The following is a 26,589-nucleotide window of genomic DNA, read 5'->3' as shown; positions in this document are numbered from 1 at the left end:
AAGAGCTGCTAAACCGCTCTGCGGGGCTGAGAGATGGCTGTGTGAGCCTGAGGAGGCCCCAAGCTCAAACTGCAGCACTGGGTAAAAGCCAGGCCTGGATGCTCACTCACGAATGCAGCCCCAGCACGGCAGAGAAGGAGACGGAGACCACGGGCTTGCTGGCTGCTAGCCTTGCATATGGTTCAGTGAGACCCTGTCTCACAGTGGAGGGTGACAGCTAGAGCAGGACATCAGACATCCACCTCTGGCCTCTGCACACGTGTACACTGGAGCATGAACACCCCACAATATACCATGTCCCCCGTCCCATGCATATACAACCCCCAAGCCCCCACACATATACTACATTCTCCCCCACAGAAAATGAGTCTGTAAAACGTTAGGAAAAAGAAATCTGCTCTCTGGAATCTTGTCACCCACATTTGTCAGAACATGGTGTGGGAATGGAGTCATGTGGGAATGTTGAGTGTTTGTGAGACCACTCCAAGAAAACAAAAGTATCATGACCTCAGTTTTCTCAGAACACAGAACTGCGTGTTCCCATGTTCCTCCGTGGTGTAATGGACAGGGAGTCTACCTCAGACTCCTCATTATTGCTGCTGCTATTCAATCAAGTGCCTCAGCTTCCCTTCACACGTGCAGCTCTACGAGGAACACGTTTCCCCGTGTGCAGCTCGTCCGTGTTGTGTACAGCTTGACCTCATGAGAACACTCACTCAGGTGACTGTCCTTAACCCTCAGAGTGTAAGCTGTGCTCTGAGTGAGTTGGCTGTGCATGAGTTATCAGTTCCATTATCTCGGGTCCCACTCTCTACAGAGGTGACACCCTCATGGTTTTAGTAGGAGGAACTGGCCAAGCAAAGGCCTTTCTCATAACCCCAACCTATGGAGTGAAATGAATGTCTCCAGCTCTCCATAAAGGAAACAACACAGAGCAGGGCAAGAGCGCTAAAGAGCACTAATACCGTGTCCTCAGTATTCCTGGACCTATGCTCCATCCCGAGTCCACATGCTCAGAGACAATGGCTCCTACAGGTTGTCCTCTAATCTCCACACACACATGCACACACACACACGCATGTGTGCACACACACACTCACACACACACACACGATTAAATGAAATACCACTTTAATGCAGTGTGGCTGGGTTGGTAAAATGGTTGCCGCACAAGCCTAAGGGCTTGAGTCTGAATCTGTGTGTGGTGCAAAAAGTGAACTTCCAGCCTCCAGCTGTGCATACACACAAGCTCATATAATCACACTCACTCAAAGCACACATACACATACCCCCCAGGAAGCCTGGGCTTCAGGAGGCCCTGAGCAGGCTTCCTGCTCTCTGAGGAAAAGGCACAGGAACATCTTGCTCAGTGTCTTGTCCCCTAGGGTCTCCATGTCCCTCACCCACTACTGTCATGGTGTGCATGAGCCAGCAAGCCAGGCAGACATACTGCCAGAGACATTCTGGGCTCTGGGCTCAATAGGGCCAAGTCTTTCATGATGGAGATGAACGTATTCCTGAACCTTCCATCATACTCTTTACCAATGACAGGCTCTCTTAATCCTTTGATAAAGGGTTACCTCGGTATTTTGAAGGATTAACATCTTCTCAGCAAAGACAGGACTAACATGACCAACATGACAGGGACATCCAAGGAGCTGAGGTGACACAATGGTCTACTTTCATTTCCGCTCCACGGGTCATGCACCCAAGCACTGAAGACTCTGAGTACATGGGGTTTTGTTTTCTTTTGTTTGTTTTGTTTTTCAAAACATGGTTTCTCTGTGTAGCTCTGGCTGTCCTGGAACTCTGTAGCCCAGGCTGGCCCATAACTCACTCAGTAGACCAGGCTGGCCTGAGAGAGCTGCCTGCTCCTGCTTCCTGAGATCTGGGATTAAAGAGAGCACATGTTTATAGAAACACAGTTTCTTACTGAACACAAGAAGAATCCATCTGAAAGAAAGCAGGGTCCAAAAACAGTTCTAGCACCTCCTTCTTCCATGCCCGTTTGCTGTAGGCGTAGCCGCTCAGGGAGCTCAGCAGCTGGGCGCCGGCTCGGAAGCTGGGGGCGTTGTATGCACTAAGGGAAGAGAATGCAGGGTCAAAGAAAACTTCTCAGAGGACACACATGATGTGGGCGCGCGTGATGACAGTGTGTGAGCGTGTGAGCGAGCGTCACCTGTGATTGCGTAGGTAAGGAAACACGTAGTACAGCAAACGGGAGATCAACGGCACTGCCCTCTCTTTCTCATCGCTGCGATAAACCATGTCCAGGAGAGAGGCCAGAACCTAAAAGAAATGAGGCAGAATTCCTTTAAGAAAACAAGACATGGGGGTTGGGGATTTAGCTCAGTGGTAGAGCGCTTGCCTAGGAAGCGTAAGGCCCTGGGTTTGGTCCCCAGCTCCGAAAAAAAGAACCAAAAAAAAAAAAAAAAAAAAAAAAAAAAAAAAAAAAAAGAAAAGAAAACAAGACATGGGGCTGGAGAGATGGCTCAGTGGTTAAGAGCACTGACTGTTCTTCCAGGGGACCCAGTAGCAGGTCACGACTGTTAACTCTGGTTCCAGGGAATCCAATACCCTAATACAGACATACATGCAGGCAAGGTACCAATGCACAGAAAAACAAACAAAAAACAGATCAATAATATACTTTTGAAAAAAGAAGAAAACAAGAGACACTGGGCTATGGTGGCATACACCTTTAATCCCAGCACATGGAAAATGGAGGCCAGTAGATCTCTGTGAGTTCAAAGCCAGCCTGGTCTAGACAGTGAGTTAAAAAAGCCAGGTTTATACAGAAAAACCCTGTCTTGAACCACTCCCTGTGCCCCCCCCCCCCAAAAAAAAGAAAACAGAGACTTCTGCAGTGGCAAGCCAAGTGCCACGCTACAATCTGGCGCTGTTCTAGTGTGATCTGGGGTGTCACCAAGACCCATATGTTGCAGCCCGTGGAGTTGCTCTAAGGGAGGCCTGGTTGGGGGAAGCTCACTGGCACCATACCCTTGCTTCCCACATACCACAAGGCGAGCACTGTGTGCCTCTTCAGCAACACAGCCAGCCGACTGGGCTAAAGCCTCCAACACCCTGAGCCAGCAGACCTTTCCTTCCTGTAAAATGAGTTCCTCAGGTATTTTGTTGCAGCAACAGAAAGCTGGCTGACACAAGGTCTAGACCTCAGAACTGGCAGAAGGGGGCAGCCATATGGCACCCAGAATGAATACATGCCTTCAAAAGGATGCTTCAAGGCAGCAAGCATTTTCACAAGGGACAAGTCAGGTGCATCTTTACCTCTGCCAGGAGAGAGAGCGCTTGCACACTGTAAATGGAGGGGGCAGAGGCGGATACCATGGTGGAGGCCGCAGCAGCATCTGCTGACAGAAAGAAGAGTCTGCTTAGCTCTGAGGAGCTGTACACTTGCTTCCTTCCCCAAAGCACTTTCACTCTGACTGCAGTTAGCAGTCCATGTCTGCTCCTGTTTATTGCTGTGATAGAGAGCACGATCAGAAACAACCCGGGAGGGAAATGCTCATGACATCGCCCAGGGCTACAGAGAAACACTGGAAAGCCAACCTCCCACCTTCCACGCTGTCCTCCGTGAAGGGAAGCTGGGGCAGGAGCCTGGAAGCCGAGGCCATGGAGGGTGCTGCTGACTGGCTTGCTCCCCAAGGCTTGCTCAGCCAGCTTTCTTACAGAATCAAAGACCACTATCCCTAATTAGTCAGGCCCTCCTGTATAAATCATTTATCAAGAAAGTGTCCTATAGTCTTGCCTACAGCCAATCTGTGGAGACATTAACCAACTGTAGTTCCTCTTCCCAGACAAACCAGGACAAAGAACTTGGATCAAACAGACCAGAAACAGCTTGCTGCCTCCAGGTCCTTTTGGGTGAGCAGCTGGCATTTTGGTCTCTGAGCTCAGCTCTGCTCCAGGTCTAGGTCCTTGTCGCAGCCCTGACGAGCTTTCACTGTTGAGCTTCTGCAGGGTGCCATTTTCCATCTCCACATAACATCCTGCCTCTCATCCACCCAGCAAATGTCCTTTTCTTGCCTGCTTCTCTCTCCCTCAGGAGAACCCACCTAGGAAGGGGAAATGCTCGCTAAGCCCAGCAAGCTCAGGTCTGATTATGGCTTGTCCCCTCTGGAATGACCACATGGTCAGTGAAACTCCAACGTGAATTTACTGAAAGCAGCAGATACAGAGGTGGAGTCATCTAGAATGAACACCTATCGTGGGACCGGCAGGTGAGCTACATGCTTGCTCTCTGTGTCAGGTCGGGTCGGCTGGAGCTGCCGACTTAATCCCTGTAAAGTTGGTTAAGGATTCTCCCATTCCTTCTCCATGTGATTCTTTATCAATATTGCTGTTCAATAAATATAGAGCAAAGTCCTTTGTCAAATAGCCACACAACAGTCAGACAGACATAGGGACAGAGTCACAGTCAGCCTTCAGGCAGGCACACATTTAGACTCACACAACAGAAGACAGAAAACAGGGAGAGTTCACACCTGGACTCGCTCTTGTGTAAAGGACTCCAAGGAGAAGGGTTTTTACGTCTTTCAGTAATGTAACACCAATGTGTTCTTGGTGACTCAGGGTAACTCACTAAAACCTCCTTCCTACCTGAATAAAATTGTCTTTGCAGATACTCTTCCAGGCTTCTGCTCTTGCACAAAGTGGCCTTACTCACAGCAGTTAAAGTGATGCTTTTTTAAGATGGGCGTAACTGCATGACCACCCCCAACTACTAGGGCAGCGTGGGATCCTACCCAGCCGGCTCGCCTTGAGCAGTGTCACGATTCTATACCCAGCCGGCTCGCCTTCCTTCAGCTTCCAGCCTCCGTCTTTTTTTCTGAACTCTCATCAAGGAGAGACCAGAGGGCCATGGCCCAAGAGGACCAGCTTCTTCCTCACCCTCCAGATTAAAACACAAGTCCGGTAGCTTTTGCTGCCCAGGAGCAGGCTCAAGGCTAGATCTGGGCTATCACATAGCAACTGTGGACCAATCAGCCACTCTGTCTGTCTTCCCACTGACCACCCTTCACTAACTCTTCAGAGCTTTAAAGTCCCAGTCCCAAAGATGAGACAGGACTGTGGATCCCTCCTCTGACGTGCATGGTCCTCCCTGTGTGTCTGCTGTGGATGTGATTCCTCACCCTTCCCACCCCCAGCAAACACCTTCCTTCAGCTGCTGTGCCTTCAGCTGCTGGTTCTATCTCCAGCGCTTAAGATCTGTCTACTGTTACCTGCTGTGCTTCAGATTTTCCTGCCTTTCCCACTCTTTAACTGGCAGAGCAACAAATCCGATCAACACTCCTAGGCCATCAACTGGGGCTGGAGAGATGGCTCGGCTCGGCGGTTAAGAGCACTGGCTGCTCTACAGAGGGCCAAGGTTCAACTCCCAGTACCCAGTGGCAGCTCACAACCATCTGTGACTACAGTTCTAGGAGATTCAACACCTTCTCTGGCTTCTGTGGGCACGTGACAAACATGTGGTACATAGACACGCATACAGACAAAACACACACAACACACAACAAACACAAACAGAAGACACTGGTCTTCTAATACAGGAATCTCAACCTAAGCCTCCCCGGTTGAATGGCACTGGAGTGCAAACACAAGGGAGCCCTGCACAACACACGCACATCAATGGGGGGAAACGCTCGCCCACTCTTTCTCTAGCCAGCACAGATGTAACTGCTGAGCACTTCCGAGTGCTGCTATGGCATTTGCTCACTCACACAGCACTGCCAGCTTCCAGTCTATGCCTTCTAGGAACTGAAAGGAGCTGTGATGCCTTACCACAGGACTGTCCTCAGGTTGGATTTAATTACTGAGCAACAGACAGGCAACCACAGTTAGTGCAACAGTCGGTGTAGCTGTGGTGAGCACACACCTTAAGCAGCACTCAAAGGAAGAGCCAAGGCAAAGCAGCTGGAGTGCAGGGTATGGTGGGGGCGGGTGTTCTTTCCCGACAACCACAGCACCATCAGGGAGAGCATAATTATTGGCTTAAAGTAGCAAATGAAGGGGCTGGAAGAGAGAGAGCTCAGTCAACAAAGTGCTTGTCACAGAATCATGAAGTCTAGGCTGGACCCCAGCTTAGAGGCTGGGTCACGTAACCCTCAGTGCTGGGGAGAGAGGAAGGTGGGTCTTAGAAGTCAGTGGCCAGCCAACTAGCCCACTCAGCAAGTTCAGGTCCCAGGGAGAATACTAGTCTCAAAAAAGAAGACAGGGGACAACTTCCGAAGAGGTTGACCTCTGGACACTGCCCAGCTCCCTGCCCCTCCTTGTTCTGGGAAGAGAATTCCTGTTTGGGTGGCAGGGCACACCATATGGCTCCACTCCTTTCAAACAAAAGTGTGTGCATGCCTGGCTGACTGCGGGTGTGCGGGAACCTCCCACACACACCGCAGTCTAGGTTCGTGCAGGGATTGTCAGGATGAGTCAGACTGCCTATCTGCATCCTCAGGCCCACACGGGGTGGGACTCGGATCAGGGCCTGGCATAGCCATCTCAGGGAAGCAAGAAGGACTGCAGTAGATGGGAACTGCTGAGGGCACCCACAGCCGGACAGTGACTTTGGAATACTTGTTCCTAAATGGTGGTGTCTTCATCAGTCCTCTGCTCAGGGCTCAGGGAGCAGAAGAGGGGGTGAGGTAAAAAGCCTGTGAGAGCCAAAGGGACGGATGACACCAAGGGAACAGTGTCTTCAGAGACAACAGCGCGCGCGCACACACGCACACACACACGCACACACACACGCACGCACACACACAAGAACTCAGAGGCTGGCAGCACAGGCACAAGCAAGATGGGGTCTCAGCACCAAGAGGGGAACTGAACACAATCCCCCTGCCCACCCCTAACGGAGAAGCTTCTCCAATTGATGTAAGCTCACAACGGGAAGGTTTGTTTCCCCCAGTGGAGCCTCCCAGGCCCAGCAGCACATGCTCAATACAAAACGTACTCGCTAGTATTTGTGTAGATTTGTCTCGGGTGGCGGCTCTGTAGGGCAGTTCTGTTTGTCTTACTGTCCTTTTTCTTGTGTATTATGGTTTCTGGCAATTTTGTGCTTTCCTGGTCTTTGTTTAGTGTGTCTGTGTGCTTGTGTGCATTGCTTTTTCTTTCTCTTTTTTTTCCCACTGTTTTCTTGTTTGTTTGCCTGTTTGCTAAAGAAGGGGGAGAGAGAGAGATCTCGGAGTTGGGTGAGGTGGGAGGAGTTGGGGAGAGCCATGAAGAATATAGTCTGAAAATATTATTTTCAATCAGAAACATGTAAAACAGCATGAACAGGTGCAGTCACTTACGTCACCAGCACATGGGTTTTGGGGATGTGGTGCGGTGGCTGCCTGGGCCCATGAACAGGCTGAAAGGCAGCATGCCTGTGCGTGTGCTTGGATGTGTGTCACTTCCCAGTGCCTCCTGACGCTCTTTCGAGGGTGAGAGAGTGTGAACGGCACATGTTGGAGAGTACAACCCCATGTTCTGATGATGTGTGAATCCCAGCCAGGCGCACTAACACCACTCCCTTCCCGCACAGACCCTGTCTTCTCCCTGTGTGTGTGCTAGGACGGCTGAATGAACATTGCATACGGTCCAAAGAATGGCGTGAGCAATGCTTTGGGGAACAGGGAAAGGCTCTAGAGGAAAGGCAGAGAGCGCTTTACCTCAGGTACACTTTGTTCCCTGGATAGTTCTCGGAGGTGACTTTGTGCCTCCTGTGACAAACATTTATTCAATTTATAGGACACGTTTATTCTCGTTGGATGTCAGATTGCAGCTATTGAGCCCAATCTGGTCCGTGTGCACTGAATCTGGACATGGCCTCTGCTTTGCTCTTGTGCTTTCCCAGGTGAACTATATAGCGTGTGCCAGGCAACTGTGTTCCCACTGGCGTGTCTTGAGGAAGTTTGGGAAAGGGCTCCTCTGTTGATATTTTGTATGTGCTTACTGGTGTTTTTTTTTTTTTTTTTTTTTCTTTTTTTCGGAGCTGGGGACGGAACCCAGGGCCTTGCGCTTGCTAGGCAAGTGCTCTACCGCTGAGCTAAATCCCCAACCCCTGGTGGGTTTTTTTTTAACGTGCTTTTCTGAACTCAAACGACCTTCCTTGGATCACTGCCTTTCTTGTTACATCTGTGTATAAAAGTACACTGGAATGGAAGTGAGTCTGTCTACAGCACCAGACCATAGTCTGCCCCATTCTTTCAGGTCCTCAGATCTCAAGTCTCGAAGAAGCAGATCTGTATAGGTCTATGAAGTCGACAGAATCCCTTTTACTTAAAAACAAAACCTCAGACCCTTGGCAGAAGGGAGCGTTTCCTCCCACCCCTCCTCCACATACCGCACACATCTTCATCTGCATCAGAATCTTCCAGGGAGACCTGAGGCTGGGCTTTCACCTCCAGATTCCTGCTGAGCCAGCTGGTTTGTTCCAAGGATGAGCCAGCAATGGTTCCTACAGCCTCCAGGATTCTCTGAGTGATTTCCTGGAGAGCCAGCAGAAGCAAAACGGACTTAGTTAGGAGGGGAAAGGTGCCAGTGCACAACGCCACCCTCTCACAGGTACAGGGCACAGACCACCGCGTGAGTTACTGAGGCACCATTAGACTTGCAGCGAGCCACACTGAGAGGTGAAAGGCGGCTGTGGTGACAGATTTTAGTAACAGGTTCTCGACCTACAAATATCAAGTGCACACATCAACATCAAACTCCGTAGCTGTTTCCTGCCTAGGCTTTGGACCCTCGTGCGCACCGAACACTGACAGACACTTCGAGTCTTCTCTTAGCGCATGGTGCAGTGCTGTTGCTCTGTCAGCCGACAGATAAAGACATGGGGTTCAGAAGTGTGCAGGAGTGATGGGAAAGATCTGCTTTCTGGTTCTCTTGGATCGTGGTTTGTGTGGTGTGAACTGAATGCTACGGGAAGCCACCGTTACTAAGCTGCTGGACTTAGGACTTTCCGAAGTTGCGTGGACTGCCAGGCCACAGCGACAGTCGACGGAGTCATGTGCTGACTCTGTCCACTGGCAGCGAAGTGATGATCCTCACATAGAAGTAGACAACATGGACTATTCTGCAACTGTCCCGGAAAGGAGAGACTATGGGCAGATTTCCCCCTCAGCCTTGTTCTCCTCAGCCTGTCTCTGTCTGCAGAACCCGTCCTCTGCTCAGCTCACTCTGTTTTATGGGACAAAGCATGGCCTTATTCTAGAATCACAATAAAGCCAGTCAAGATCTTTATAAATTGGGCTAGAGAGATGGCTCAGTGGTTAAGGTCACCGACTGCTCTTTCAGAGGTCCTGAGCTCAAATCCCAGCAACCACATGGTGGCTCATAACCATCTGTAATAAGATCTAATATACTCTTCTGGTGTGCTTGAAGATAGCTATAGTGTACTTATATATAATAAATAAGTAAATTAAAAAAAATCTTTATAAATTATGCTGTGTGCTGGGGCGCATGCTTGAAACTCCAACACTTGGTAGGCAGGCGGAGAGCATTCAGCCAGGGCTCTGCAGAGAGACTGTATCTTAAACTAAGATGTCTTTAAAATAAACTGCTGTGGTTTTGCTATTTGTAGGAATAGGAAATACGTCTTTTAGTAATGTAAGAAGAAACAGAATTAAATAAAGTAGGCTGGGCTGGGTGAGTGTCCAGCATTTACAATTAGAAGCATCATCAGTGAGTCTGGCCAGGTTCTGGGCTAGGATATCATGTAAGCAGGAGGGCTGTGTTCAAATCTCCAGAACCTATCGAGAGGGCTGGGCCTGGCCAAAATCATGTCTGTGATCTCAGTGCTGTTGGGAGTGGATGGAAGGATGGAAGGATTACTGGCCTTGCTTGGAGGCCAGTCTAGCTCCAGGTTCAGTGAGAGGCAGACTGTCTCAATGAGGTAAGGCAATAGACTGACAGAGGAAGACACTTAATGTTCTCCTCTGGCCTTTGCATGTGTGTACATGCAAATACATGTGAATATACCCCCCCCCCACACACACACAAAACGTCTGGTCAGGAACTGGAGATGTAACTCAGTTGAGTGAGTACCCTCATCAAAGCCCTTGGTTTGATCCCCAGCACTGTATAAAGGCACAAAGCCGGCTGTGGGGGTGCACCTGCAATCCTAGCTCTAGAAGGTGGAGGCCAGAGGCTTACAAGTTCAAGGTCACCCTCAGCTACACCACACTTTGTCTCGAAGAAGACTTTAGGTCAGCAGCCTGAGTGGGTCCCCAGCACTGTCACCAGCGTCTCCAGGGAAGAGTGTCTGTCCACAGTGCTGAGGGAAACCCTGTGACAATGGACAGGGTTGTTTTTACTTCCCTCAATAGCCATTTATTGTTAGCTTTGTCTTACTCAGCGCCTCTGGGGCTGTCAGGGAATATGTGAACTGAGCAGAGCACTAGCTCTACTGAAGTTCAGACATCATCAGAGGCATAGGAGACCTCACTGCCACCAAGTCAGAAAAGTACAGGAACAGGGAGAGGCAGTGGCCTCAGCTAGAGACAATGTCTTGCCTTTCCTGCTGACAGGAAATCTCAACACCACAGATGAAGCCAAAACTGCCCGAAACATGCAATACATGCTATGCTACAGATCAGATATCTTAAATAAGGATGTTAGTCGTTCATGTTAGCATATGCTAACTGTGTTTACTTACTTAGGGCCAAAGGGACCTATGGACTGGAGTTTCAGGAAGCCCTATGAGTGAACATTCCTGAAAAGCCGTGTTTAGCTGTGAACAAAACTCCTGGATGGACTTCCTGTGTCTACGGAGACTGAAAGGCCGGTTGGAATTTCAGAGCGGTGGAGAGGTCAGGATTCTGTAGGTTCAGAGCGTAATTACTTCTCTGCATGCACGCACGCATGCACGCACGTTACTTCAACTGGCTATGAGGGTGTTTTGCTATGTTTTCAGCCATTCACTGCTGTCCCAGCAGGTGCTGGCAGCATGGCTGTGTGGTCATTTCTATAGCCCACAAGATCTGCTTTCTATGTGTAAATGTTAGGTGATCACCGATTCTTTGAGATTACTGTGTTGAAAGTGGGAGGGCTAGCAGACAAGCCTTGTTTGTATCAGGAAGGGGAGATGCTGTGGATGGATAAAGAGCTAGAAGCTGGTGCTGGAGGAGAACAGAGTACAGCTGAGAGGTACCACAGAGAGAACCACACAGTGGAGTCTCAGTGGCAGACTGCATCTGGTTGGCTAGCTGAGGGAGTGTGCCCAGCAAAAAGGCTGACAACAGGCTCATACTATACAGATGTCTCAGCGTCTTTATTATGAAACCCCAAGTGGGGCCCCCAAGAGCCCCCACAATGTACAGGGCTGATTTTAGTGTCTGGAACAGCCACCCCTTGTCCACTCTGTATCTGAACTAACACTGGGACAGTAGCTTCCTTCCACTGAACCGAGAGTTAGGAAAGCTGTCAGACAGCATCTTAGGCCTGTCAACACAGCCTCCTCCATCTCCTCACCCCTGCCGTTCTGGTGTACCCACTGATGTTGCCTGGATTTATGACTTTGTTCTGTAAAACTAAAAATTCTGTGAAACTCCTTCCACATTAGAACATAGAATTTGGGGTAACTTAAATCTGTGTTCCTAGGCCATGGGTCCCTTAAAATGGCTCCAGAATGAACTATCTTAATCCCTTTAAGATGAGAGCTATTAACCAGGAGGTGGTGGCACACGCCTTTAATCCCAGCACCAGGAGGCAGAGACAGGGGGATCTCTGAGTTTGCCAGCCTGGTCTACAGAGTGAGTTCCAGGATACCAGGACTACACAGAGAAACCCTGTCTTGAAAAACAAAACAAAATAAAACAAAACAACAACAAAGATGATTGCTGTGGCTTTCACACTGAAGCCTCTCAGTCCAAAGCCTGGGCAGCCAAGGCTCCACAGAGAAAAGAGAGGCATAGACAGAGACTCATCTGGGTCGGGCATGGTGCCACTGGCTTGTGATTTCAGTATTCAGGAGGCTAAATGGAGAGAAACGAATGCCCAGAGAATGAGACTAGCCTGGACTACTCGGGGAGACTCAGTTTCAAAGAACCAAAACAATACAGCAGCGCCTCCCAACAATGTCCTGGCCAAGACAAAACCCACACAAATGACCTAGGGCTTGTGAGGGGCATCTAAGGTTCAATTACGAGTAACTGTGTTGGGGGACAACGAGGATGGAGACCACTGGTCACATCTCTCTCTCCATCTTGTCCTCTCTGTTCTGCATGAGTCCCTTTATTTTTCTTCAAGATGCCAGTGGATAAACATCTTTATGACATGGGCTAAAACTACCCTAAGCAATGCCAACTGTAAATTGTCACCTTGCCAGACTGTGCCCCTCATGTGAGGGCTACCACAGAACCAGTGCTGATGCCACAGCCAGGCCACACCTTAGCCAGGCCTGCCATGAGCATCCCCTGCCTATGCCTTAATTGATGTTCTGTGTAAACCTAGAGTGCCTGTTAGGGCTCTGAGGAGGGCCTGGGGACACAAGGCCTTTGTTTGTGCTTGTGGCTGGTGCACTGGGACCAGTATTCAAGCTTAGCTTGATGGGGCTTCTAGCAGTTCCTGTTCTTGTTGCTGTGACCAAATAACTGAAAACAAACCTTGTAAGGCCAGGGGGATGGGGCGAAAGGTGGAGGAGGTGGGGGTGGGGATGTTGGTAATTCCAGCTTACATTTTGAAGTGGTAATTCTTTCTCAGTGGGGACCAGCTGGATATACTGAATTCATCTCAGAAGCAGAGAGCAAACAGGAAGTGGAGCAGGAGGCGGAGAGCAAAAACAGGAAGTCGAGCAGGAGGCAGAGAGCAAAAACAGGAAGTGGAGCAGGAGGCAGAGAGCAAAAACAGGAAGTGGGGCAGGAGGCAGAAAGCAAACAGGAAGTGGGGCAGGAAGCAGAGAGCAAACAGGAAGTGGGGCAGGAGGCAGAGAGCAAACAGGAAGTAGGGCCTAGCTATAAAGCCTTAAGGCTCTGTCACTGAGATCCTTCCTCCAGAGACTCCCACTTCTGATGGTTCCATATTCTTCCCCAACAGTGCCACCAGCCAGGGCCCATGTTGAAGCATGCGCGCACGCACACACACACACACCACACACGCACACACACACACACACACACCAGGCACACACAGACACACACACACCACACACACACCACACACACACGCACACACACACACACACACACACACCAGGCACACACAGACACACACACGCACACACACACACCACACACGCACACACACACACACACACCACGCACACACAGACACACACACACCACACACACACACGCACACACACACACACACACCAGGCACACACAGACACACACACACCACACACACACCACACACACACGCACACACACACACACACACACCAGGCACACACAGACACACACACGCACACACTCGCACATACGCACACACACACGTGCGCACACACGCACACACACATGCATCTCCCTCCTCATCCCCCCTCATCTTACACTGCGAAGCAAAAAAACCCAACAAAATAAAAGCCAGTCATTTTACAGTGCTATGTTAACCCCTAACATTTTGATCTGCTTGTGAGAAAAATGGTCTCTTCTAGTTTTGGCTTCCTGGATATATCACGCTAGGAGCAAAAGTGGCCACCTCCAAAACCCAAACCCTGTCCTGTGCCAAGAGGTTTATCTCAGTGACTGAGGCCAGTAGCTCAGCCCCTGGCTGTGTTTGCTGGCCCTGACCTTTTAGAAGGCAACACCACTGCTTTGGGCAAAGCAGAGGCAACCAAAATTGAGAGGCAAACTCTCCACTGAGTTTAGGCCAAAACTGTAAATAAATCTACTCTCCTATTTACATAAATATATTACTTTATTTTTCTGTTACTGTGGGCAAGTGTTCTAACCCGAAGCCAGTCCTTGTGGCAGGGGCCTCTGGGAGGACTGTCCATGAATGGACAATTCTTGGCAGGTCACTTGGATGTGTTGATGCTTTCTGTCCTTGGACAAAGGTGTGTCAAGAGGCAGAAAAGACGAACTGCCTAGCAACTGGACAAGCTGATTTGCCTAGAAGATTCTTGGGCCAGCCAAGCTGCCTGGGAGAGGCTTAGGTCAACCTAGGTCCAGGAAAGAGGTTCTCAACAACACTTGAGCTGCGTGCAGACTGTGCAGTGCGCTCAGGTTCCCAGCTTTTGTGAGCTGTCACTCATGCTAGGGTGGGCCCTGCTGATGTCTCTGAATAACTTCTGTCCTGTAAGTGACCACAATATAAAACTCACTGATCACCAGGCTGGACTCTGGTGGGATTCTTCCTTTGGTCTGTCATCTGTTCCTATCTGGGGTAAGTAGATGTGTGTTCACACCTCCTCAGAAACAGCGTTACACAACAGACTATATGTTAAGTGCAGACATAAACTGGGTTCTAGAGGATTGTAATTAAGTGCTATTTATATTTTCCAGATTTTTTTAAACTCAAGCAATATAATTTTGTTTGGTCTTTTTCCTTGTGCCCAGACTAAAGTAGGCACAAATACATTCACTTAAAAGGCACAAAGAACACACAGGCAAGCCATCAGCGAAGCCCTGAGCAATTATAAAAGCTCTAAGCCATCCTGGGAGGTCTGTAAATGTATGAGGAAGAATTCATATCTAATTTATAGTTGGCTATATATTCTAAGCATATGTATTCTACAGGTATGCACATATAGAAGACCAGAATCCTGAACTTTATGCTTAGAACAATGCTTTCTCAGATGGCCATGGCAGTCCCCAGCGGTGTAACCGCGAGTAGGTTGGTAGGTTGGTACCTGTGGGGAGGAGGGGCTTCAGTAGGAACAGGAGGGGGGTGAGAGGGTATTGGTAAATAAATTCCATCAAGACATCCTATGAAAATGTCAAAGAAAAATTTTTACAAATTAAAAACTGGTCTCCTTTTAATAACACACACACACACACACACACACACACACACACGCATGCACCCTGGATTTAAATTAAGGAACAAAGGTTTTTACAGAGCAAGAAAAGCTCTTGTGGATTTCTCTCTCTTTTTTTTTTTCTTAGAGAAATTAAATCTTAAGAAAATCACTTTATTGGGGCTGGAGAGATGGCTCAGTGGTTAAGAGCACTGACTATGTTTCTCAAGGTCCTGAGTTCAATTTCCAGCACCCACATGGTGGCTCACAACCACCTGTAATGGGATCCAAAGCCCTCTACAGCTACAGTGTACCCATATACATAAATAAATCTAAAAAATAAAAACCCCAAAAAACAAAACAAAACAAAAAAACCCCGACTATATTTAAGATTCTGTTTTTTTAAGGCTGGCTTGAAAAATCTCTCTCCCTCTCCCTCTCCTTCTCCCTCTCCCTCAGGTATCACATACGACAGGCTGGTCTGCCATCCAGGCTGTGCAAGCTCATCTAGCATAGTGCTGCAGAGTGGATGTGTGGGGCCAGCAGAAAGTAGGGTTGCCAGACCCCCTGGGGCTGGAAACACAACAGTATGAGCTGCCTGATATGAGTGCAACTGTATCTAAGTGACTGTCTCTTGTGAGCTTCCCACAACCTTTACAACATTTGTAAAGTCTACTTAATTGGTTAAAGGATTAAGAGAAACTCAATCCTAGTAGGGAACTTGTAACTTTGTTATACTAGACCCAACATTTTCTACCTGGTTTTTGTTCACTATGATGTGCTTTCTTGAAAAACCCAAGTAGCACTTTCATCCTTGTTTATATAATAGGACTCTTTTTGTTTGTTTTTCAAGATTTCTCTGTGTAGCCCTGGCTGTCCTGGAACTCACTCTATAGACCCTGTTGGCCCCAAACTCAGAGATCTGTCTGCTTCTGCCTCCCAAGTGCTGGGATTACAGGCCTGTGTCACCACCAGCAGCCTAGAAGGGCTCTTAACGGATAATTCTTTTTTTTAAACAAAATGTATTTTAATTTACTTTTCTATGTGCATGGGTGTTTTGCCTACATGTATGCCTGTGCAGCTCATATGTGCCTGATACCCATGGTGTTAGGGCTCAGTGACAGAGCACCTCGACAGCTCCGGGCCAAGGTATGCCACAAAAACCACATCGTGCAATAGATCTCACACAGAGGTTACCTAGGAGGGCCATGGATCGAAAGGCCACTCAGAGTGGGATGAGAGGGGGGAGGGGGGAAAGAACAGAGTATGTGACGGCAGGGACCTTTTAAAGGGCATTTGGTGACTGGTGATGATGTAGCTTAGCTAGTGCTCAGTTGCTGAAGGCATGCTGGAGGAAATGCCTGACTTCTAACCCATGGGGCCATAAAAGGGCACTGACCCCCTGGATCTGGCATTGCAAATGGTTGAGATGCTCCTCTCTGTATTAGTATACAGGCGCTCTGCCGGCTACCCTTCAGGCCCTGGCAACTACTTGTGACGTGACCTGCTGCCACAAGGTGCACAGGTGTGTCCTGCTTGCAGAAGGTCCCACCAGCCACTCAGCAGCTGTCTGTTCTCAGGGCCTGCCTGCCTGCCTGCCTGCCTGCCTGTCTGTCTCCCCCTCTTTCTCTCTCTCTGTCCTTTCTCTTCCCTCATGGCTCTGCTTCCATCTGTCTGCCATCTACATCCCCTCCCCCCCAAGCATTTTACATGGATCCATTGTGTAGCATAACTTCTCAGGGACACACTTTGGCATGGGGATGTCAAAGGTACCTCCTCATCCCCATTATATTTTATAACAACGTGGGTGCTGGGAACTGAACTTGGGTCCCCTGTAGGAGGAACTGAAGAATTAAAATTTCAAAAAGTTAGGACGTGCCTGAGAGGGTGTTAGAGATAGGACCTGCCAAACCAGCTATCAGCCCCAAGGACATTGACCATCTGTAGCCACCCCCTCCCCTTCCTTCACCCCCCTGAGTGAGATGAGCCACCCTACCTGCCTGCCGAGCTGCTAGAGAGCACGTACACCTTGCTGATGTAATTTCGTGCCGAAAGTAACTGTGCACCATTTGAATTGACCAATCATGTGTACCCGCTCGAATGCCCCTATATAACCCCCCCCCCCCGAGTTTGGAAGCTCGGGGTCGATTCCTCTGTCTCCTGTGTGGGATACGTGTCGACCCGGGATCCCGCTAACCCGGGATCTCGTTAATAAAAGCTACCTCCTGCTGTTACATCAAGATGGCTACTCGTGATTCCTGGGGGCACCCCATCCTACGATTGGAGCGAGAGACGCGGCTCCCCGTTTAGGGGTACGCTCTTTCAGAACAAGTGTTCTTGGCCACTGACCCAACTCTCCAGTCCCAACACTCTCAAAGGTATCCTGAGGGAACTGAGCTTTGTGAACTGATGATCCCAGAAAAAAAGCTACCACACTCTTGTTAGACACCGAGGGCTGTGGAGACTTGGAATATAGAGCTGAGGTCTCTCTGGACTGCCGTTAGTTCAGTATCAGAATTCATTTCCACACCACTGACTGACTTAACGTCCTTTCAACTACCAGACAAAACCCAGAAAAGCTAAAGACATGATCTGATAGCCTCTAACCTTAGTCGAGATCTTGGCCTGCCATCACCTGGCTGCCCGATGCCCCCACTGACTACTGAGTGTGCCTTGCTCTATGGCTTTCTTGTTCTTGTGACAATGAAAGGCCATCCAATTGCTTTTGGTATTGGAGCACATCATTCACAGCAACCCAAAGCTGTGCTCCGGGCCAGGGCCACTCATCTGGCCCAGAGTAAACTCTGACTCCCTTTGAGGAATGTGCTTAGCATTGGCTGCTTGTTTTAGAGTAATTTAAATTTAACTCTGCCCTGTCTGTAATTCCACAGGAGTAACTTTGTCCTATGGTGCTGTCACTTTAGGTGGACTCCAGGGGAACTCCAGGGCCACCTCTTTGTCATTACCAGGACAGACTGAAACCCAGAATGGCTCACCAGGAATGCCTTCAGACACAGGGAGAGCTGTGGGATGGAAATGCTGTACTGACCCACAGTGAGTGAGCGCTCTTAGCCGATGTCCACTGGCTTCCAACCTCGGCTTCTGCACTCAGCCCTGCTTTGGCCCTCCAGAATAGCAGCTCAGAGCCTTTTAAATGCCTCAGCTGCCCTGATGGACTCCATGTGGAGATGCAGTAAAAGGTGTTCGGATGTCACAGAGCCCCAAATCCCTCGGGGCTGAGAAGTATCCATGAAACCAGAGCGATTTTAACAGAGCCCAAGTAGCCAAAACCTGTTCTCCTAAAGTGACTGTTAGGCTGGTGGTCTGTGGGACAAAGAAGAACCGGCCCCCTCCACCAGCAAGAAGCCAGTGCTTGTAGGACTCCAAGGGCAGAACAAAGAGATTCCCGCCAGGTTGCATGCTTACAAAAGCCCGCACAAAACACTGGACAAAGCGCACACTTAGTTCTGGATTCCCAAGTGACCACTACACTCAGGACACATGTACTGACCCCCCAAACACAGTCCCTCTTGATTTCATGAACCTCCTATTGTGAGACCCTGACCCCCCTCCAAGCCCATAACTAATCCTGAATAAATCTGCCTTTTGCTTAGGGGTCCATGGGTAAATCTGCACATGCTATTTCCTGGCCTTTGCTCTGTCCTTCCTTAACTTGCTATAACTTGGTTTGGGAAAGACAGAGGCAGAAGAAAAAATTCTTTTCCTCCAGATTTTGATCAAAACTGTAAACAAACTCAAGAGCGATAAAACTGTCTTCTTTTTATCCCAGGCAGAAGTCACAGCCAAGCATTACCCGTGGAGGGCTCTGTGGCAGCTTGGTTACCAACCTGCAGGCTGCTACCGAGCTTTCCTGGAAAGCAAGAAGAGACCTGCAAACTCCTTGCAGGGACTGCCTGACTCACTGTGCCAACCTTTCTCTGCTTAGACTCTGACGAGGAATAGCCTGACGCTCAGTGAGTTCTGGGAGTTTGTGTTTATGTGCTTTGCCCTTTTTCCTGTGCACAGAATAACTCATATTCCTGTTGGTTTGCTTCCTCAGTCTTCCTTCAACTAGAAAAGCCGCTTCCACTGCTGGCCTGCTGGAATACTGGAACAAAATGTTGCCTGTTTAAGCCCAATAAGAGCTTTAAGATTTATTTATTTGCGTTGGAGAGATGGCTCAGCCGTTAAAGGCTAGGCTCATAACCAAAAATATAAGTTTTATTTAGTTTTACTTTAGGGTGGTTTGTCTGTAAGTATGTGTGCACAGATGTATAGAGTACCGCTAGAGTCCATTGGAGGGCGCCAGAACCTCTGCAGCTGGAGTTACACGTGGTTGTGAGTTGCCATGTGGGTGGGGGACACTGGACCTGAGTCCTCTGCAAGAGCACCTGGTGCTTGTAATCACTGAGGCATCTCTTGAGCCTCAACTAAGAGGTGAAAGCAGGAAGATCAGAAGTTCAAAGTTATTCTGGGCAACTCAGCAAGACCGTGTCTCAAATAGGAATTGTAAAGTGATGTGGTATACAGCTCAGCAGTCCTGGCTAGTCCCCAACAGCACAGACACAGTGAACCCAGCCTTGGGCATGGTGCTGTAGGCCTATGACCCAAGCCCTGAGGGAAGAAGACTCAGAGTTTAAAGTTAACCTGAGCTACACAGCAAGACCATTTCTCAGAAAACAGGGGCCAGGAGGAAAGAGAAGCAGGTTGGTCAACAGAGAGATGAAGAAAAATGCACTAAAAACCATAGCCGTGTAAGGAAAGATAAATGATGACTTTTGCAGGAGACAGAGACAACTGGAAACCATTGTGTTAGCAATGAGACAGGCCCAGAAAACAAATAGTGTGACCTTTCTATCTGTACACATGCAACTGTGTGTGTATAGGTGCACGTGAATGTGCATGTGTGCGTGCGTGCGTGTCATGAAGCCAGAATGGGATTGTAAGAGGGTAGGCACAAGCCTAAGGACGGTGGGAGATGCAGAGGATGATGGGACGTAAGTATTCCTGGACGGCAGCATCTTACATGTGAGCGTGACAGGGCACGAGAAGGCAGAGCTTCCTCCATCTTGTATGTGAGTCTGTGTCAGGGGCCATAATAGGACAAGTGAATAACTAGCAGGTGATCGTCCTGAGATGGTCCGCTAGGAATTAGCCACCCCTTTTGAGCAGATCTCTGCAGGTCTATGAAGATGCACTGTTTTGCAGTGATGCTATATAGGTAAATAGATGATTTCTTAAGTCTTTTTTTTTTTTTTTTTTTTTTTTGGTTCTTTTTTTCGGAGCTGGGGACCGAACCCAGGGCCTTGCGCTTCCTAGGTAAGCGCTCTACCACTGAGCTAAATCCCCAGCCCAAGTCTTAATGATGATCTATAAGAATTTCTAAAATTGTAACAGTCAGTATTAAGCTCTTGTATATGGGACTGCTACTAGACCCTTTTCTGATAGTCAAACTGCAGTGAGAACTCTGCCAGTCTCCCAAGTGTCACCAGTTAATTGCTCTTAGATGGTAACCAGACTTTCTCCTACTCAGAGCCCATTCCAAGAGGTTGTAAAACTATTAACCAAAGGTCAGAAAAGGGGAGCTAACGATTTATTATAGGTGCTAGGACAGAGGATAAAATATTGACTGGGTTTATCTATGGACAACTTCACTAATAACTTACTTATGGTTTTAAACCTGTGGGGCTGTGACAGGTGATGGATGTTTAGCCAGATAATTACTCCTAATGGATATGCAAGCAAGCATTCTCTGTTGTAAACTTCTATTTCAATTTATCATTTGATTTTATGTGCGAACTTGTGATGGACTCTTTAACATGTGACCATGCATTCTGAAAGATGTAGAAGAGCTGAGGACAAAGAGAAGAAAGGAGAGATATTTTTCTCTTTCCCTGCTTAGAGAAGAGTAGAATTTTTCCCTTACTAGAATTTTTTTTCTCTTTCCCCACTTAGCAGAATTGTTTCCCTTTCCCGCTTGGGATCTTTCCGCTTCCTCCCTTAGCTAGCTTTTACAGGAAACTTTTTACAACTTAGTAATAAACACTATAATCACTTTTCAAAGTGTCCCCTTTTCTTCCGGACTAGCAGGCAGAAAGTTGAGAGTTGAGCAGTTCCTGCAGAGACGGAACAAAGGCCACATTACTTACTCCCCGCCTCCCCGCTGTCAGGCTACAAGTGTCCATCCCCTAAGCCAGCAGCAGCCTTTCACCCTCAGAAAGAGCAAGAAACTTTTTAGGGATTGTTTTTTAGACTTTATTATCAGCATTTCAGAGTTAGAGAACTAGAACGTCCAGAGACCCTCAGACTTCAAAGCCACACCAGAGTCCTGACACTACTCTCTCCAGTCTGGGAGGCTCCTGCAATGTGACAGGGCAGGACAAGGCAAAGCTTCCTCCGTCTTGTGTTCATGCTCAGGCCACGTCAGGTTTAACTAGAATTTGATTTATTTGATGGAGAATCCTGTGGAAAACTGCCCAACTCTATTCTAGGACCAGAGCCCAAGATGCCCCCAGCTAACTTACTTTAGCTCTGGTCAACTGCTTGTGCAAACCTCCCCTGCAGCTGCAGAGGGAGACAACAGGATGTCTCTTCTGCCTTAAAGGCCCCTTGATCTAAACGCCCCAGGCCACACTTAGGTCCTGAGTACCCGAGTGTCCTACCAGCCGAGTGTCCTACCAGCCGAGTGTCCTACCAGCCGAGTGTCCTACCAGCCGCTGGATAGACTTCCAGGGGGCCTATAACTGTCTGAGTGCTTGTCTAGAGAGTCAAGGAATACTGTACATCTATGTTCAAGTTGAAGTCTGTGGTTAAACAGAACAGCCATGGACCCTACTCAGTGTTAGTAACTGTAGAACCATGATGTATCCGAAGTGTATCATGACTTTTTCTTTTCCTTTTTTTTTTTTTTTTTTTTTTTTTTCCGGAGCTGGGGACCGAACCCAGGGCCTTGCGCTTGCTAGGCAAGTGCTCTACCGCTGAGCTAAATCCCCACCCACCCCCCTTTTCTTTTTTTTGAGGTGGAGTCTCACTAAGTAGCCATGGAATTCACTATGTGGCCTGGAACTCATAGCAATCCCCCTGCCTCAGCTCCCCGACTTTAGCATTCTGGTCCTCAAGTGCTGGGATTATAGGCATGAGCCACACCACATCTGGGTAAATTTTACTGTTTCTACAACATTTTAATTTTCTTATGAACACATGTTGCTTTTATACTGGAGCAAGGAGAAAGTTTCAAGGAGAACTTCCTGGGAGGAGAAAGATTCATACTTCCGAGATATCTGTGTCCAGCAATCAGGACGGCGTCTCACAGACTCCCCAGCAGGCGGGCAGCTCTAATGTGACACAACAAACCTGCCCTAAGCCTGCTTGGTCTTCACTAACAGGAGAGACTCAGAACACAGGCCAAGCTAAGATACCATTCTGGGTAAGATTTGTTAGCAATGATGGCGCTATTACAGACTGACTACAGGACTGCCGACCTTTTCCAGCAGTCCCACATACACACCTGAAGGTCTTTTTGGTCCTTCTTGCTTTCCAGGTTGGGTGTTCTTGTTACGAAGTCATTCAGCATGCTGTTGAGAGACAATCAGCTTCTGGTCAAAACGTTACAGAAGTAAAATAAAATGTATTCTATAGAGAACACTGTATCTGTGTGAACGTGGAGATTCCATACCTGAGAAGCAGAAAGTATCCAGGGGGAGCCAGGTTCAGCTGCACAGCCTCCTTCAGGACACCCAGGAGCGAAGGGAAGGCCTCCTGCAGGTCTGGTATGGAAAGCCTGTTTGAAAAACAAAGCCAGGCACTGGAGCCTAAGTCCGTTTCTGAGAAGCTTTAGATGCAGGGAAGCACCTGGGAGAACAGCTCACTGGCCTCATGTTGCCTGTTTCAGCTTATCACAGTCTCTGCAAGCTCAGTTTAGTACCGGGGCAAGCATCTGCAGTTAGGGTACCTGGAGTCCAGCTTCTGACATGTGGGGCATTTTGGGTTTCACTCTCTGTAAACTAGAAGCCTCAGCCGGCCGATCAGCCTTCATTTCTGGCCATGCTTGTCCAGCACTGAGGACAGCATGCATCATGGATGGTAAAGAGGCGTAAGGGAAGGTGAGCTCGCCAGGGACCATGACCCAGGGCAGCTCTCGGGTGGGTCAGCGAGGAGGGTGCTGACATCTCGGCAGCACGGTTTGCTAAAGCACAGATGCAGTCAGAGGGCCCCGGTCCACCCCTGGTGCCTGCCTACCTTACTGTCTCTTGTTCCACCTTGGTGACTCCTCCTCTGCGGCAGAAGGATGATAAAAACCTACTCTGAAGCTGCTGGCAGCTCAGAGCCACGGAGGTCAGCTGGTGTCCCAGTAGCACTGGCTTTTCCAGAGCGACATGACTAGCCTAGCCCAGGGGACCACTAAGATGCTCCCAGGTGAAGACGGACACCAGTTTGAATTTAACGTCAGCCTAGTGACTGCTGGGACTGCAGTCCTCAGTTTAGCTGTCTGTGGCTACAGACTGTGAAGAGGAGGAGTGGCTGAGATGTTAACTGTGAACCACGGAGACTTCCTGGGTTGTCAGAGTTATTTACTGTGAGCCCCAACCCAGCGACCCTGATGGGTTTCAAGCACATGGCCTTCAGATGGTGGTGCTGTTTGGGGAGGCTGTGGAATTGTGGGGGTAGGAGGCATGGCTGCCTGAGGTGCATGTGCGCCCTCCATCCCTCACTCACCCCAACGCAAGTGGCCCTATCCAAGCTGTGCCCCGGAGTATAGCGTAGGGCCCAGCAAGCGCTCTTTGCATGCTGGGGATCCCTGTACACCTGCCGCAGCCCAGACTGAGACTCAGCTGAGTAAACCAGCCCTTCCCCCTTCTCTACAAGGGCTTACACTTTCCTAGCTGCGGGTCTTCTAAAGCCAGCTTCATATACATCGGACCTTTCCAAAGCTTAGAAGGCCTCAGGTAAAGCTTCACTGGCATGAGCCTTCAATGTTCCGCATGTGGACTTTAAAAATGTCAGCTCTCAGGCCTTCAGAGAGAGAAAAGTACGGATACTGAGGCCACACCCAAGCTGGGAGGAGTGAGGACACTTAAGCTCTCTGAACTAAAGTTAAGTTGCTCCTCAGTCCCTGCCAATACAGGAGGCGCCATTACCTTTGGATGAAAGCATAGCAGAACTGCAACACAGGGATGTCCACCAGGGGAGACTTCTGAAAAGGAAGGCAAGATGAGTCACTGCAGGTGGGAAGGAAGGGAAAGAAGGTAACACCATTCACTGCAGGCTGGTAGGAAGGGAAAGAAGGCAACATCACTCATTGCAAGTGGGTAGGAAGGGAAAGAAAGTGAAGAATTAAAATTTCAAAAAGTTAGGACGTGCCTGAGAGGGTGTTAGAGATAGGACCTGCCAAACCAGCTATCAGCCCCAAGGACATTGACCATCTGTAGCCACCCCCTCCCCTTCCTTCACCCCCCTGAGTGAGATGAGCCACCCTACCTGCCTGCCGAGCTGCTAGAGAGCACGTACACCTTGCTGATGTAATTTCGCACCGAAAGTAACTGTGCACCATTTGAATTGACCAATCATGTGTAACCACGAGAATGCCCCTATATAACCCCCCCCCCCCTGAGTTTGGAAGCTCGGGGTCGATTCCTCTGTCTCCTGTGTGGGATACGTATCGACCCGGGATCCCGCTAATAGGGATCTCGTTAATAAAAGCTACCTCCTGCTGTTATATCAAGATGGCTACCGTGATTCCTGGGGGCACTCCATCCCACGATTGGAGCGAGAGACGCGGCTCCCCGTTTAGGGGTACGCTCTTTCAAAAGCAACACCACTCATTCCAGGTGAGTAGGAGGGGAAAAAGACAACACTAACCACTGCAGGCTGGTAGGAAGGGAAAGCAGGCAACACCTAGTCCCTGCAAGTGGGTAGGAAGGGAAAGACAGCAACACCACTCACTGTAAGTGGGTGGGAAGGGAGACTGTCAAAGAATTCAACAGAAAACTCAACAGGGCTGTAGTTGCTAAGGTTTGAATCTGAAACATCTCCCACAAGCCCATGGGAACACACTGGTTCCCAAAGTGAAGTGCTATTTGGTAGTCCGCTGGACCTTGGTGGGTGGATGAGGCTTCTCACTGGGGGCAGACCTTTAGAGGTCACATCCTGGTCCTGGAAGTGCTGTGGACTGACATGAACAGTCTCCACACAAGCTCCTGCTGCTACTATGAGCTGAGTGGCCCTGCCAGGCCTCCCCTACCACAATGGACGGAGCCTCAGAAGCCATTAGTAGATAGATACATATGTCTTCCCTTCCTCCAGTTGTCTGTCTATTCTGATAAGAATTGTGCTTCAGTGACACAGGTTTGAGCCAAAGACTCTTTTGTGTAAACACACACTAGCAACACTAGCATATACCTGGACAACCATGTCTTCGAGGTCCCTCCCAACTTCTGGAACAGAGAGCTGGGGTGAACGTGGATCCTCATAAGTGCACAGAATGGCTTCTTGGCAAGACAGGGTTTAGTCCTTAGTGCAAGAGTTTGCGCTGCCTAGCTCAGAGATCATCAAGTCCCAACTAGCTGGAGTTATAGGAGAAAAATAACAAACCCATTCCAAATTCCTCTTAGGAAGCTATTTATAGAAGTTCAACTAAAATAACCGAGAAATACCAAACTTCAACCAGACAGATAAAATCTGGTTCCTTCTTTACATCCTCTAAACAAGAAGTTACAATTTTCTGTAGACTTTATAGTATCTTGAAAAAACACAACCCAAAGAGGCCCCACTGCTGGCTACACGGAGCGTGTGCTGTCTCCTAGGCGCGGCCCTGGCTTCTGTGGAAGTAGAGCTGGCCTGACAAGGCCCCAGGAGGCGCCATTTCCTGGTGTCACTCAGGGTTCTCAGTCCTCGCTTCTCTCGATGGCCAGCCTACTTTAATGTCTAGGTGCAGCACTGGGTGAAGACTAACAGCCAACATTCTGGGAGAGCCACAGGCAGACTAACAGCCATGCAAGTGGTCTGTGTCCCTGGACCTGGGGCCGCAAGCACTTGGCTGATTCTCTAATCCACCTTTCAAGTATGTTTACTGTGACCTTCCTTCTTTTTCAACCTAGAATCTAGATAAAACAAACTGAAACAACACATTTCAGTCTACTATGCTGCCAAATCATGTGTGGATTACACATTCATGTATGTGCAGTCCATGTGTGTGCAGTCTGTGTGTACACATTTCATGTGTGTGAAGTTTATGTGTGTGCAGTCTGTATCTATACAGTTTGTATGTGTGCAGTCCATGTGTTTACAGTTCGTGTGCGTGCAGTCCGTGTATGTGTGCAGTCCATATGTGTGCAGTCCATGTATGTGCTGTCAGTGTGTATACAGTTCGTGTGTGTGCAGTCCATGTGTATACAGTTCGTGTGCTTGCAGTCCATGTGTATACAGTCTGTGTGAATACAGTCCCTGTGCTTGCACTCCCTGTGTGTGCAGTCTGTGTGCATGACTAAGGATGGTCTTGATAAGGACTCATTAGATTGTGAGGCCCCCTCAGGGTTAAAGTCTCACCTCAGAGGGAGGGTCAGTGGCTGAGAAGGAGCCTGCCACCTGGAGCTAGCCTTAGCTCCTTTAACAGGCACCTGAGTAAGCTGCTGGATCTGACTGTCAGTCTTGGAACGCAGTCACCATCTGAACTACAGCGGAGACGCCCTAGC

General features: G+C 48.9%; 1 protein-coding gene across 3 annotated transcripts in view; it reads right to left on the bottom strand.

Annotated features, from left to right (window-relative positions):
- Dop1b (DOP1 leucine zipper like protein B) overlaps window positions 1-26,589 on the bottom strand; it is a 101,544-nt gene that overhangs the window by 7,447 nt on the left and 67,508 nt on the right. For 2 of the 3 annotated variants that reach the window (XR_005491035.2, XM_039088417.2), the window contains exons 24-31: window positions 24,037-24,092; window positions 23,138-23,173; window positions 22,575-22,679; window positions 22,407-22,473; window positions 8,345-8,489; window positions 3,289-3,368; window positions 2,180-2,289; window positions 1,934-2,080 (exon numbers count right to left, since the gene is read on the bottom strand). Coding sequence is in view for 2 of the 3 variants with exons in the window: in XM_039088417.2 (XP_038944345.1) it covers window positions 1,934-2,080; window positions 2,180-2,289; window positions 3,289-3,368; window positions 8,345-8,489; window positions 22,407-22,473; window positions 22,575-22,679; window positions 23,138-23,173; window positions 24,037-24,092 (746 nt within the window). In the remaining variant the exon portion in view is untranslated. The remainder of the gene's footprint in view (window positions 1-1,933; window positions 2,081-2,179; window positions 2,290-3,288; window positions 3,369-8,344; window positions 8,490-22,406; window positions 22,474-22,574; window positions 22,680-23,137; window positions 23,174-24,036; window positions 24,093-26,589) is intronic. The other variant, NM_001191660.2, reaches the window with a different exon arrangement.

The sequence above is a fragment of the Rattus norvegicus genome, chromosome 11, assembly GCF_036323735.1.
Source record: "Rattus norvegicus strain BN/NHsdMcwi chromosome 11, GRCr8, whole genome shotgun sequence".
In the NCBI taxonomy this organism is placed as follows: domain Eukaryota; kingdom Metazoa; phylum Chordata; class Mammalia; order Rodentia; family Muridae; genus Rattus; species Rattus norvegicus.
This window is presented reverse-complemented; position numbering and strand designations above follow the sequence as displayed.